The sequence below is a fragment of the Helianthus annuus genome, chromosome 8, assembly GCF_002127325.2.
Source record: "Helianthus annuus cultivar XRQ/B chromosome 8, HanXRQr2.0-SUNRISE, whole genome shotgun sequence".
NCBI classification, from domain to species: domain Eukaryota; kingdom Viridiplantae; phylum Streptophyta; class Magnoliopsida; order Asterales; family Asteraceae; genus Helianthus; species Helianthus annuus.
Window position 1 is genome coordinate 131,443,436 of NC_035440.2, and position 15,891 is coordinate 131,459,326.

General features: G+C 35.7%; 2 protein-coding genes across 2 annotated transcripts; both read right to left on the reverse strand.

Moving 5' to 3' along the window:
• Positions 1–3,907: 3,907 nt before the first annotated feature.
• Positions 3,908–4,444, reverse strand: LOC110870600. The gene has a single exon (XM_022119785.1). It carries the CDS (start codon positions 4,442–4,444, stop codon positions 3,908–3,910), a length of 537 nt encoding a protein of 178 aa, XP_021975477.1.
• A 3,991-nt stretch (positions 4,445–8,435) lies between these two features.
• LOC110873768 (protein ALP1-like) lies at positions 8,436–10,071 on the reverse strand. Its single transcript, XM_022122757.2, has 2 exons — positions 9,453–10,071; positions 8,436–9,362 (listed from the first exon to the last, which is right to left on the reverse strand). Exons 1-2 carry the CDS (start codon positions 9,952–9,954, stop codon positions 8,512–8,514), a joined length of 1,353 nt encoding a protein of 450 aa, XP_021978449.1. The 5' UTR covers positions 9,955–10,071; the 3' UTR covers positions 8,436–8,511.
• Between the last annotated feature and the right edge of the window lie 5,820 nt (positions 10,072–15,891).

The window sequence follows — 15,891 nt, forward strand, 5'->3', positions numbered from 1 at the left end:
TGTTTGTTGATTGATTCTTCTTTTACTCTCAGCACTGCTTTTAGATGCTCGTTTTCTTTAAAAGTTTTACCATTTCGATCATCACTATCTTTCACTGTACTTTTGAGTTTTTCAAACTTTTCAGAAATTTGACGGTTTTCAAGAATTAACTTTTCATTTTCTTTTTTAACCTTTTCATGATCAATTTTATCATTTTCAATTTGGCTAGTTAATTCTCTTATCTGTTCAGTTGAAGCTTTAACAGTTTTGTCACGATCAAGAATTTGATTCTCAACGCTTCTGACCTTAGCTGTCAGATCTTCAACTTTCTTACCGTTGAGATATGTGACTGTATTACAAAATTTGCACTCTTTGTTGCAATTTTTGCAATCAACATTTCCTTCAATCTTTTTACCTGACGCATTCGTTGACAAGTTTAAGCTGACCTGGCTTTTTGACTCAGACACGGAGTTAGAGTCTACCTCAAGTGCCTTAGCAGCCAGCACTTTGTCAGCCATTTTTCCCAGGTTCTCTGCAGTCAACTCCTGCATTGTATCAATAACTCCAGTATCAATCTTCTTTGATTTCTCGATCTCTTCTTTCTCCTTTCTCTCTTTCTCTTCTTTCTCCTTTCTCTCTTTCTCTTCTTTCTCTTTCTCGTCTCCAGTTCCCCACCATTTATTCTGCCAATACTCATCTTCTTCTTTTAACTCCTTGATTATGGCTTCCAGATCAAGAGTTTTGTCATCAATCGCAATATTTCCATACTCATCAAGATAACACTCTCTGTCCGGATCCCATCTTCTCGCTCTCTTCGCTTCCAGATAGATACCAGAAAGTCTAATGATTCTGTTCTCAGCAATCATTTTTCTGTATCTATACTTCTGCTCTTCAGTACGATTATCTTTCCATGGAATAGGTTCAGTTTTCGCCATGAATGCGTAACCAACCGCATCTTCCTCCGGTAGAACTTCTTGGCTCCAATCATACCCCTCATCATCGTAAATCACCGCAAGAGCTCTAGATTTCTCTTTGTTGTCTTCAACCTGCTTCAATCTAGGTGGCTCAGATTTATTCTGGTGATAAATCGCCTTCTTGTAATAATCATCTCTGAAAGGGTTCTCCGACTCATCAGCATATGCGTTTCTGCATTCTCGCTTGAAGTGACCTTTCTGCTTACACTTGAAGTATGTCACCTTGGACTTATCGAACCCCAATTTGGTAGATGGACCACCAATTGTCTTCCTGCCGGTAATTTCCATGAAACGTTGTGCACGATGAACAGCACTGGCCATAGCCCAACGAATATCCGTCAGCTCCATTTCTTCAGGATCTATCTGATCATAATCTTCCTTCGTAAGGTTGGTGTTGCCGATCTTCCCAGCTACTAACCCTTCATATGATTCCAACACCGACGCTAGAAAGATCATCTGCTGCTTAGCCGACTCCTCATTGAAATTCTGAGCATTCTTCAAGTCTATTGCAATGTTGCATTGAAAACGATTCTTTGCATCAGAAAGACTTGCAGATGAAGAAGATCCACTGTGATAACCACTGTGATTTCCATTGCTTTGAACACTTTGACTTTCTTTGCTTGATGTGGACACATTCTCAGCAGAAAAAGCAGTTTTGGGAGAAGTTGCTTTTGGCATCATGCTTTTTGGATAATACAAATCCAAATTCTGCTGGTAAGATGAGTGATTGACTTTGTACGTCTTCTTCAGTTCCAACTCGTGACTTTCAAGTCTCTCAATCACCAAATCCACAGTCAATTTTGAAGGCTCGATAGTGTTTTTCAACATAAGCGCATAATATCTCCAATCCATCTCGTCAGGTAATGAATCGAACAATTTGTCCACTAGATCCTCCTCAGAAAATCTGATATCATGACGTGCTAATTCCAGCTTCAAGTGACCAAACCTTTCTATCATTTTACAAACTGATTTGTTTTTTAAGCACCCAAAAAGATCAAACTCTTTTCTAAGTAATTTCCTTTTGTTTTTCTTGATTTCTTCACTACCAATACATTTTGTTGCTAGCTTCTTCCAAAGATCTTTTGCATTTGTATAATCGATCAAAGAAATAATATCCTCTCGGACAAACTGAAATAACAAAGCCATGCATTTTTGTTCAGCTACAAACGATTCAATCTCATCAGCTGATGTTAACGTTTCACCATTTTTGTTTCCATTTACATAACCGTTTTTCAGACTTTTCCAGCTGGCATATGCAAATGCCATCAGCCAATCTTCAAACATTCTTGACCACCGACTGTAATCCTGAATAGCCATCAACTTCGGAGGTTTATTGAATGTTCCGAACGCACTTTCCGATTCCCAAGCTTCCGTTAGCTTTTTCTTCGCATTTGGCAGATTCTCGTTTGCATTGCTTGAAGATGTATCATCATTTCCGGAATTTCCAGAAAACGCGTACATATCGCTGAACGGGTTCAAAAAAATATCATCCATCTTGAATGTACCTGCAAAATCAGCCAACACTTAGAAAATTTTTGGTTTTGAAAAAATAACAGATTCAAACGGAATCTGTTCAAACGAAAAGATTCAAACGATAATCTCTCAAACGAACTGATTATCTTCAAACGAAATGGACTAATCCGTTTGAGATAACAATAGTTTCAAACGAAACCCCTTCAAACGATACACTTTCAAACGTAACCTACTTTCAAACAAACAGTTTCAAACGATATGGTCTATTTCAAACGGTATGGTTCAGTTCAAACGATAGTTCAAACAAAACGTCTGTTTTCAAACGGAAGTGTTCATTTTCAAACGAAAAGGTTCAATTTCAAACGATTGTTTCAAACGAAATGCATTCTTCGTTCAAACGGAACCTTATTTTAGTCCATTTTTACTAATTTTATGTCGAATTTTGATTCCAAACTTTCAAGGATTCGTTAATAGTGTATTTCGTTTGATATGTGAACGTTTCAAGCCATTTTAACTATGACAACTAGTTCAAATCAGAAAAGAAAGGTAGAAGTGAGATAATCCGGTGATTTCAAGCTGAATTTGGTATGAACTCCTCGTCCTGAGCTCTGATACCACTTGTTGGACCGATCCGGTGACTTTAAATGTCAGTTAAGGTAGTTCATCTTAGTTTACAGAGGCGGAATCAAAGTAAACCAATTCAAAACAGCTTGTTCCTTTCAATTTTTCTTTCTATTACTGATTGCGAGCCTTTACAATGAATTTGACAAAAATCCGGCAGCACCTTCGCTCACAAACACACACATGCATGCATACCTGACCGTTTGAAATGAACACCTATTTATAGACACAGGCCCTTCCGTTTGAATGTGACATGTCTTGTTCAAACGGACACTCCTCAAACGACCAGACATGTTCAAACGATCAGCACTAGTTCAAACGGTCAGGGTGTCTTTCAAACGGACTGCTCTCCTAAAACCTATACAAACCCTAATCTAATCACTATTGTGCCCTAGTTTAACCTAACTAGACATAAGACTCAATAAGACATAGTCAGCAGACATTCAGAGCACCAACACTTTTATTATACCAAGTCATTGAATTAAGGGGCGTTTGGTGTTGCATTTTCAAAATAGATTTTGCGTTTTCAAAACTGCGTTTTGAAAAAACATGTAGGTACATGCTTCTCCAAAACTGCGTTTTGGAGGCAGAGAACCACTTTTTCATCCAAACACTTTTTTAGATTATTTATGTTTTACAAACGCAATAATCAAATAATCACTTCAAAACGTAATCCCAAACACCCTCTAAGTTGTTTTTATCGAAATCAACTTTTGTATACTCAAGACTTCTTTTTTCCTATATTTGAGTAGTTAATTCTTTTTTTTTTTTTGAAAATTAACTTTTATTAAACCACCAACACAAGGCAAGCTATCACCAAGACGGAGAAAGCAAACCGAAAACCACAAAAGATAATTTAATTACATCAGATTAAATTTAATCCATCTATCCCAATCTACCACTCCTTGTTTTAATCTATGCTTATACCACAAAAAACCCAAAGACTTGATATCCGCTTCCGTCTCTGCGACACTAGTATCTTTATTAGCAAAAACTTTATCGTTCCTCGCCTTCCACATCCTCCAGCACGCAATAATAATAATAATCCCATGAATAACCGTCTTGTATATACCAGACACACCGCAGTGCTCGTGAAACTCCACTAAATCCTTAACATGGAAGACGAACATACCTGGTATCCAGCACCAATTAGTAATAGCATTCCTAATTCCAGCTGAAACCCGACAACCTGTGCGAACGTGTTCTATTGATTCATCACTGGTCTCGCACCATACACAAAAAAGTTTATCAACCATAATATTTCGTCTTGATAACGCCATCCTAGTAAGAAGCCGATCCAAAAACGCCCGCCACATGAAAATGTTGCACTTATTTGGCACCAACTTACTCCACATAAAGCTAGACCGATCTACCCCTTCGTCGATCCACGCATCCATCTTTTAACCGAGGACACTTCAAAATTCCCATCCCTACCATCGTCCCACTCCCAACCATCCTGACACTCGGACAAAGAAACGTTCATAGCTGTTTCCAAAGTTTGTTTGTCTACCAACTCCTCGGCCGAAGAAGGAACTTGATTCCAGTTCCAAGAGATCTCTCGAGTATTCCCCACAATATAAATACGCCCAGAAACCACAATTTGAGTACTTAAATCTTAAAACAAAAGAACTTGGGAGGAATACTATTGTCATGTAACCAAAAATCTATCCATGTCTAAGTTTTGCAAGACTTGAAGTCGGTTTGGAAATTTAGAAATGAGAACTTGAAATATTGTGTTGCAATCAGTGATCAAAGCTTTATTTTAGTAACCTTGGAGGATTTTGCTATAAACTAGGTTGGAGAACTCGTTAGTCGTTAGTCGGCCGGTGAGATGAGGACTAGTGACTACTCGAGATTACTTGGGATTAATCGTATCGGGTTTTTTATATATATTTTTCAATTTTATGTATACATATACACATTTTTATATGTGAATATTTTAAGTAGCTAGGTTTTAACTCTTACTCAACTCATTTATTTTAAGTATGCAAGATTAATTGTTGGAATTGAATTCTCATGATTTGGTTGGAAACTGGTAAGAATTTAGAGGTTTTGGCCGGAATATACAGGTTTTGCCGGAATCTAGCCGGAATCGCCGATTTTTGGCCGTACGACTAGGCCCGACTAGGCCTGACTAGAGCCGACTAGGCCCGACTAGAGCCGAGTAGCGATTAATGGACTGATTAACGAAAAATTACTCAGTTACTGGCTGACTAGCTATTAATCGCTGACTAGTCGCGGTTTTTACAACACGGACTACAAACATTGATTAATGATTGTGATTATAACCGTCGTTGGAAACTATTTGGACGAAAACCCAAGGTTTATCTCCTAGGATGTTTTAGAGGCACATTAGCCTTACGACGCCACTACCATAGACTTACTGTTCCACCCGCGTACACTTACATTAGCCACATAATACATTTTCCATTTAATTTCAAACAATTTCTGAATGTTTTCAAGATGATTTCGGCTTCATGCATTTTCTTCTAGGTATAATCCCTCAGCATGGCACTTTAGCATCACTAACATGTGCGGTGTGCACTTAGACCCAAGATCACTAAGAAAGAAGTGTAGTACCACAAGATGGATTGTGGGATGATTAAATCACATTAGAGTAAACTACAATTTTAGTGCATGTGGTTAACACCCAATGAAACGTTGAGTCCCTATTTGGAAAAATTAAGCAATCAAGTCCTTGTGGTTGTTGATTTGGATCAATACGGTCCCTGCTAACAGAATTGGTTCGTTGACTGTTAGTTGATAAGTGAAATGTCTAATATACCCTCATACCCAAAAAAACCCACCATTAACTAGAACCCGACCCACCAACATGATCAATACTCCATTTCAGGTGAACCAAGATCAAACCCTCAAACATCAAACTTGTTTCAACACCATTATACCCAGAACATCAAAAAATCATATCCAAAAAAACCCAGAAGCCATTAACAAAAATAAAGATTTAACAAAAAATCCCACAAAAATCGCTTCAAATCTTCGATGAATCCATTATAATGAGTCCTTTCATCCAGTAATTAAACCTTTCTCTCTCTTCCCCTCAACTCGAACGCAATCCCTTCACTTGGAACCCTAATTTCACAACCAGTGGTTTTATTCAAAATTACACCAAGAATCTTGTTAATTTCTGCCATTGAATCTTGAAACTTTTTTTTTCTTTCACCAAAGGGTCACCAAAGAACCAAAGAATCAGTTTCAAACTACCACCAAAAGGGTTACCAAAACCAAAGAACCAGATCCGAATTATTTCCCACCTTGCATCTTATTCTTCAAACTATCTCCTTCAAGATATCTCCCTAAAAAAATCCCAACAAATTCGATTAATTAGTTTTAACATGTTGTGGACCAAATACGGAACACACCCAGTCAATCATGTTACAAACGTAACCCTGCGACATGTTTTAAAACATTTTACGTCAGCTTACATTAGTGAGTTCATGAACAACTTTATTACAAAAACGTTTCTTTCATTGATTATTTTATATTAACACTATTACAAAACGATCATTACAAAGGATTGTGTTGCTAGGCCGTCGGACACGTAATCTATCCCGGTATTTCCAACACAACAACGAGCACATAATACATGGAATACATTGACAGGCCATCGGGCACGCAGCCAGTCCCAGTATTAAAAATGCAACCATAACACATAAGACATGGAATGTGTTGCCAGGCCGCCGTGCCCACATAACCTGTCCCAGTATTTCCAACACAACCATGAGCACATAAAACATGGGACACATTTCCAGGTCGCCGAACACATAGTCCATCTCAGTATTTCCAATGTATCACATGTGCCTGATAACATATAATAGTACGTTATTGGAAAATGAATTATTACACGTGTCATCTATACCCAAAACTAGTAAAAAGGGCAGTTCGAAGGGACCCACCTTGGACCTTGGGATGTTTTTAATGGCTAATTCTATACACACCCCCCCTCTTCCTGATTATACCCCCCCTTGTGAGAGGAAAACTGTCGGTCCCACGCAGGCCCCACCTGTAAGTATGTGAGAGGAGGGGGGTGAAAAAAGTAGATAGGGGGTGTAGAAAGTAGCACCCTTTTTAATAATCTATCAAAATTTTGTTAGCTGAATAACACCAAAACAATCTTAGATACTAGTTATATAAGGAGTGGGGGTACTAGCTATCATGGTAAGGCCAAAGGTTGTGGGGATCATGGTTGACACATGATTCATCACGTAGGAACATGAATGAAAGGCTACGCTACCCCGTTGCATGATCCACCATGGTTTGCATAGATTAAATCATGGCAACCATGAGCCTCTTTTCTATTTTTCAGCAAATCACTTTCTTTTTCTTTAAACAAAGATAAATTAAATAATAAAGGGATAGTGGTTTAGGTCATAACTACACCTGTGGAGGGTTCAAATGAGAAGAAATTTTTTGTAACAATAAAAAAGAACAAATTTCAACCAATAAAAATGCTTTATTTTACTTCATTTAATTTTTGTATTTAATATGGGTGTAAGGGTATATTGGTAAAATTAGATAGATCATTAATTGTTAGTCTTCCTTTTTAATAGCTAACTAAATTAAATTTGTAACTTATTTTCAAAAAAATATATATATCTTTTCAAAGAAGAAAAAAATTAATTTAAGGTGTAGGATAAATTATGAGGTGTGTAGGATGAATTATGAGTTGTGTAGGATAAATTTCAATATGTGTAGGATAAATTTCAAAAACGTGTAGGATAAATTTTGATGTGTCTAGGCAAAAATTTTAGTGTGGAGGATGATAATCTTTATGACTAATTAATTAGTCAAAAAGAATAATAAATGAGATGAGAGAAAACTATTTAATGTTTTATAATTGTACCATTTGTTCTTTTTCTTCTCAATTTAATTTTCTTCTCAAATGAACCTCCCCCAACCACACCTTTAGTGTATTGATTTTAGATTGTAGATTAGAGGTGGGTGACATGACATTGACGTGAAGGGTCATGATAGTCATAAATACACCCTATAGCCTAAGATTTGAATAACCCTACCTAGTTTAAGTATAGATAATAAATCCGTACCTAAATTAGGTTTAGATCACTTAATACCTACCCTATGACTCTAAACCCTACTCTAAATAGTATACCTACAACTAATATTATATTAAAGAATTATATTTATAAAATGATTAAGCTACATATCTTAGACCATGCGTAATGGTGTAACATTATAATGCCCCCACCATGGGGCGTTTTGCGCCATGTGGCAGCCCAGTCAGCAAGGGGCATTATACCATAAAATGGTGTAGTGGGGCATTATTCAGATAATGCCCATGCAATCATTTCCCAATTATTTTTTTAAACTTTAAATACTTTATTAAATAAAAAAATACAATACTAGAAATAAAAAACATAAAATCCGATTAAATAAAAAAAATACTACAAATAAAAAAATTAAAATCCGAATATAAAAAAAAAGACTAGTTTTCATCTTCGCTTTCTTCACCCTCGTCCTCCGTTTCTTCCTCTCCCTCCGGTGGAACATACCGAACCGACCATGCGTGGTGTAGTAAATCAACCATTAACTGGGAATGGTACGGTTCGTAACGCAACTCTCGCGCGTTATTCACTCTTTCTTCCATTGACGCCTGCGGATGCTCTTCTTGAACGGCTTCTGGCACATAATTCTGGCATATTGCCTTTCCTTCGTCTTCCAAAATCATGTTGTGCATGATTATACACGCGTACATAGCATCTCTCATTTTTTGCTTGCTCCATGCACGACAAGGATTTCTCAAATAATGCCAGCGTTGTTTAAGAACCCCAAAGCATCTCTCAATGTCTTTTCGTGAAGACTCTTGAACCTTTTTAAAATATGCTCTTTTTTCATCAAAAGGATCACTATACGTTTTCACGAAAATCGAATACCTAGGATATATTCCGTCGCTCAAGTAATATCCATGAGGGTAATAGTTTCCATTTGCGTAAAACGACGCTTTAGGAGCTTTGCCAGAAATCCACTCCTCTAACAGCGGAGATTGTTCAAAAACGTTGATATCATTGCATGACCCGACCACGCCAAAGTAAGCAGACCAAACCCAAAGGTCCTGTGAAGCAACCGCCTGAAGAATAATAGTGGGTCCTTTTTGGTCACCACGTGTGTGTTGGCCTCGCCATGCAGTCGGGCAGTTATCCCAACGCCAATGCATGCAATCTATGCTCCCGATCATACCAGGCAAACCATGCTCGGCATTATGTACCTCGTAGATCTTTTGAAGGTCCTCCCATGTAGGCGTTCTAAGATAACGCGCACCGTACACATCAATTATACCTTTATAAAAAAAAAAATAGTCACAAAAAAAAATTAAAGAAATTGTAAACATAGACAAAAAAATAAAAGTGTAAAGTATAGGAATTTTACCGCGACAAAAATGCTCCAAGCTATCTCTCGTTGTTTTCTCCCCCATTTTTAGATACTCGTCATTGATGTCGGTAGTGTTTCCATAAGCAAGGATTCGTAACGCCGAGGTACACTTTTGGATACCGGTAAATCCAAGTTCCCCTCTCGCATCCGCTTTTTGTTTAAAAAAATCGTAGTTGGCTTCCAAGTCGTGGACTATACGTAGAAATAACCGCTTACTCATTCGGAAACGACGTCTAAACATTTCGTTCGAATATGTCGGCTCCTCGTCAAAATAATCCTTCATCAAACGATCGTGTGCCCCGCGTCGGTCTCGTTCAATATAACCTCTTTTACCTTTTTTGGCTTGTGGGCGACGACAATGCTCGGCATATCTCATCGCTAGTTTACAAGCACCCGTAACCGCCTCTTGCTCAACCTCCTCATCGGTTGAACCATCGCCATCCGCAAAAAACTCGTGATAGCAATAGTTTAGCATGGAGGAAGAACTAGGAGAATCCATCAAGTTTTTATAAAATTCTTGTATTTTTTAGAGAGTTTTTGTGATTATTTGAGTTGAAAATGTTTGAGGGTATATATATATATATATAGGGGGAAATAAAAAAAAAAAAAAAAAAAACTAGCCGTTAGCAACTAGCCGTTTGATTCGTCCGTTCCACATTCTCGAGCGTTTTAAAAATCACGCCAAAACAAATTTTTTTCAAAAAAAACGCCGGAAAACGCCCCGTGTAATGGCGAATCCGGCGTTATGCAGCGTTTTTTTTCAAATTTTTTTAAAAAAAACGCCCCGTTACGGGGGGGTCTTAGTGGGTAGAAAATGAGAAGTCTAAGATGTGATTTTTACTAGTGAAGTTCCACCTCTATTTATAAAAACTTAACCGCCTAATGTATTGCCGACTTAAACAATCGATTTACTTTTTTGAATATGAATTAAAATTGAAGATGCATATTCCTTACACACTCACATGTGCATACTAAAGTTTTATTATTATAAAAGAATAAAACGTCATATCTTTGTATATGTGTTACATGATTTGCTGGAGAAAAAAAATATAAAACGTCATCAAAGGTTACTTTGTCGAACAGAATCCACATTAGACGTCATAGATTTGAGAAAGGTTCGAAATGAGGTAACAACTAATACGAAATCTTTGGAGTTTTAATCTGAAACAGATTTATAATGCGAATAAGGAGGAAACGTAAAAAAGGACAATCATACCCCTGCATATCATTTAGCGCCCCCTGCCACGTGTTGGGCCAGGATCCATTCTCACCGTTCTCACACTTTAGGGCGTTTTCTCCTGATCTCATACTTATGTATATATATTATATTATATACTAGGTTGTGGATCCCGTGTGTTACACGGATTGATTAAAGAAAATATCTCACGTAAATAAAGATGATAAATACCATAAAAAATTGTTTAAGATCACCCCTAATCAGAAAAATGTCACTTTCTTTAAAATTTGAAGAAAATCAAATAAATTAACACAATTTAATATGCTAATATATCATAGATAATTATTGTTATTTATCAATATACACATAAGTTAAAACTTACAATTTAGACAACTTGAATTATGAATAATTTGAAATGGAAAGCTACACATGATAAATCTTCTAGTACGCCTAAATTTTTATATTAGCTAGAGCATATATTTCATTAATGAGTTTCACTTTGATATCATGTTTTGTTTTTTGTTCAAAGAATAGTATAATTTATTTTTTTAAGTTATCTCAAGATTTTTATACTAATATTTAAGGATTTTATTCCATTTGATTTTTCTTTAGGTTGCTATATCAAATGACGGTATCGTAACGAATCAAACTGATACTGATCGAAGTTGAATTCCTGCCGCATTGTGAGGGGGATTCCATTAATTATAACTTTAAATTATATATTTGTTATTGTTAATAACTAAAAAACTAAACTCATCCCATAATTTATTCCACTGATCAAATGTAAACTCAATAGCTTATATATATGATTGATCGTAAATAGATTACCACCATAAGTTAAATAGAATTTAGTAACTTTATAAAATTAATTTAAATTCAAAAGTATATTTTCGTTAATTCTCCAACCTTCTATAGCTATATTCAGCAATAATTTATATTTATATTCAACAATAATTTATAATATTAGAATTAATTAAACCCATGCGAATTAGATCAATATCCATATGTTATATATTAATTAATAATTATAGTTATATTCAGCAATAATTAATAGTTAATTATATATGTATATATATATATGAGTGAATTGCAAGTTTTGTCCTTTATCTTTAGGCCATTTTGCAAGTTTTGTCCTTTATGTTTAAATTTGACGAGTTTTGTCCTTTATGTTTGAAAATCAAGCACGTTTTACCCTTTGGGGCAAAACGTGCTTGATTTTTAAGGACAAAACGTGCTTGATTTTTTAAACATAAAGGACAAAACGTGCTTGATTTTTAAACATAAAGGACAAAGCGTGCTTGATTTTTAAGGCCCAAAGGGCAAAACGTGCTTGATTTTTAAGGACAAAACGTGCTTGATTTTTTAAACATAAAGGACAAAACGTGCTTGATTTTTAAACATAAAGGACAAAGCGTGCTTGATTTTCAAGGCCCAAAGGGTAAAACGTGCTTGATTTTTAAACATAAAGGACAAAACTCGTCAAATTTAAACATAAAGGACAAAACTTGTAAAATGGCCTAAAGATAAAGGACAAAACTTGCAATTCACTCTATATATATATATATATATATATATATATTAATAAAATAGTATGAGAATTAGATTAGACACATGCGAATTAGATCAATATCCTTATGTTATATACTAATCAATAAAAATATTAGAATTATTAGAAAATATCCTTTATGTAATTATATTATATTAATAATAATAATAATAACAATTATTATTAATAAAAGACCTATACTAAAGAAGAAATTGTCACATGGTATAAGCTCGTATATTACATGTGTTAAATATAAAAAATCTTGATTGACTATATATTTTATTTAATTTATATAGTAAATTACAAGTTTTGTCCTTTACGTATGTACCCAATTGCAGCCGGTTTCCTTTGACTTTAAAATTGATTGGTTTTGTCCTTAACGTTTCAAAATCCTGCACGTTATGTCCTTTAGGCCAAACCCAGTTAGTTTTTTGGTTAAAGTTGGTCATACACCTTGTACATGAGGACAAATATATCATTTGTTCCACCCTTCACGTTTCCCCCCAATTTATTTATACCCACCCAAACCCTATTTCATCAGCTACCCCATTCATCGTGTAACCCATCGCTCCGTTGAAACTTTCCATCATCGTTCCCCATTAATGAATAATTAAAAGAGTTGCACGTGAATAACCATACCCAAACCTCAATATATCTTGTTCTTAACCTTATCCATTTTCTACATCACCATAAAATTTATTATAAAACCTCAATTCCAACCGTAAAAAACGTGTTCCCAAACCTCAAGATATTTTTACATGTTTCTATCACCATAAAATTGAAGATATTTTTTACGAATTCAATGCTACAAAATACCCCGAAACAATAAATTCGAAGGAATCATGTTGTCGTTGGGACCTTAAGGTCTCTTTTCTGTCGGCTTTGAAGTCGTCTGACCTAGATCTGGTCGAAACCAACTATCGTCGTCGAATCTGATAGCTGGGAAACTTCAACGTCGAATGTATGTTCTTGTTTTACTCAAAACCATTGTGAACAGCAGGTCAGTCTTGTTCCAAGTGGGTTGGGTCATGTGTCTAAGAATAGAGGGAGAAAGAAGAAAAAACATAGACTTGTGGTTTGTGCTAGGTGGTGTGGGGGTGGTGGTCGATGGTGGTGGGGTGGATGGCAGCTGCGGATGGTGGTGTTGTAGGGTGGTGGTAAGCGAGAGAGATTATATACAGAGAGAGGGGGATGAAAGATATAAAAGTTAAGTTTTTTTAATGTGATATATACATAAGTTTTTAAATTTCTAACTACTTTTTCTTTATTAAAATGACAAAAGTCTCTAAGGAGGGAAAATGACAAAAGTGCCCTCATATGCAAGGCACATTATCAACTTTAACCAAAAAATCTATCTGGGTTTGGCATAAAGTACATAACGTGCAGGATTTTGAAACGTTAATGACAAAACTGATCAATTTTAAAATCAAAGGACACCCCTGCAATTTGGTACATACATACAGGACAAAACTTGTAATTTACTCTAATTTATAAGTGTTATATACCGTGTATTATATAGGTTAAATATAAAAATTATAAATTATAAAGTTTTATATAATAAGTATCACATGGTTAAAGAATAAAATAATATTATAATCTTATACATTCATAATTCATGATTTTTATCACACAGATTGAGGAAATATAAACTATACCATTAATAAACGTAAACTCTAAATATAGCCATATTATAAAGTTAAACTTAATTTATGATTTTAGTTTTAAAACATCTTGTTTTTGTAATCAACTGTGTTAAGTAGTATCAATACTATACCATTGTCAGCGACCACCAACACTGGAAAAGCTCGTAACTACAAAATAAAGAGTAAATTACAAAACTCGTCCTTTATGTTTACATCAGATTGCAAACTATGTCCTTTATCTTTAAAGTGTACAAAAAACATACTCGATGTTTACAAATCTTTACATGTTATGTCCTTTAACTTTAACTCAGTTAGTTCTTTGGGTTAAATCTGACTAAATGAACCCTACAAAAGGGTGTTTTGGTCATTTTATTTTAAATGCTAAAATCAATAATCATAAACTTAATAAATAAAACAATTATCTTTAAAGTTATATGTATACTTATAAATATATACATACATCATATAACATACCCTCTCCTTCTCTCTCTCTCTCTCTCTCTAACAATCCTACCACCATCACAACCCACCTGCCGCCGCCATCACCACCACCACCCACCTGCCACCACCACCTACCTGCTACCACCACCACTTCACCGCAAATAACCCCCTCCTTCTCTCTCTCTCTCTCTATCTAACTATCCTACCACCACCACAACCCACTTGCCAAAACCACCACAACCCACTTTCACGAATAGTCTGCATACAAGGTCAAAATGTTTCATAATAAACTAACAATGCAAGTCCATTGTGAGATCGTAAAACATGGCATGCTATCTGTACCTCTTAAAACATGTTTGGGCCCAAAATGATAAATTAAAAGTATGCTATTTTCTGTCTCACTGCTATTTTATAACCTTAAAATGGTATTATTGCAGATTCAAAATTTAGGAACTCTGGTCCCGTTTCGATTTGCTACCGGACAACACTGCCACCACACACCCCACACCACTAGCCGCAATCATTCACTCTTTTACCTACCACCAAAACCAGCCCCTCATCCATAGCCATACCGGTACAAATACTCCGTTTTCCCCATCATAAAGTTTGCCAGAACAATACTCCGGTGTAGATCCACGTATAGCCGGTTAAGTCAAACGTGTGAGATCTAGTGAAACCCTACCAGTTGTTCCAGATCTGGACCACGCCGAAGGAACCGCGCGTTGAGGCTAGACAACGATCTATGGTGAGTCTTGAAGACGATTTCCAGTCGCAGGTGTGGTTGCCGGAAAGTAGATGGAGGTTGGGGTTCTGCGGTGGTTGTCGTATTTGGTGGTGGAGTTTCAGATGGTTGTTAGATTTCATGGTGGTTGGTGGTAGAAGAAAGGGTGTGGTTGGTGATCGCAGGAAGGGGGTAATACGGGAGAGAGAAAGATGATTTATATGTTATATAAATAATATATAATATATAGTATAATTTCCTTTAATCATTATTATTTGATTTTAGCATTTAAGGGAAAATGACCAAAGCACCCTTATGTAGGGTCCATTTAGTCAGATTTAACCCTAAGAACTAACTGAGTTAGAGCTAAATGATATAACATGCAAGGATTTGTAAACATCGAGTACGTTTTTTGTACACTTTAAAGATAAAGGACACAGTTTGCAATCTGATGTAAACATAAAGAACGATTTTTGTAATTTACTCCAAAATAAATAAAAACGGGGAAAAAGTAAACCCGAGCAAAAAGCAAACGTAAAATCTTTGAATCACGCACACTCGTTGCTAAGAAATTAAACCAAAACGTAAAACATAGAAAAAAAACTAGGTCCATCCAGGACCCGCGTGTTGGACGAACTTGTCAAACGCAGAAAAAGAGATGTGACGTGACGGGCTAGTAAAACGGGAAAAAATATACGAAAAAATGTTGAATCACACACGCACTTTGCGGTGCGTTAACTCACAAAATTTAGAACGAAACGAAAAACTTTAGAAAGATGAAAAGTGTTGTGGACCAAAATTGAAAATAAAAAAGTGTTGGGATTAAATTGCAAAAGATGCAAAACTTTGGGTTAAAAGTAAAAATATAAAGGGTCTAAATTGCAAAATTGAAGTTATTTATTAATTTT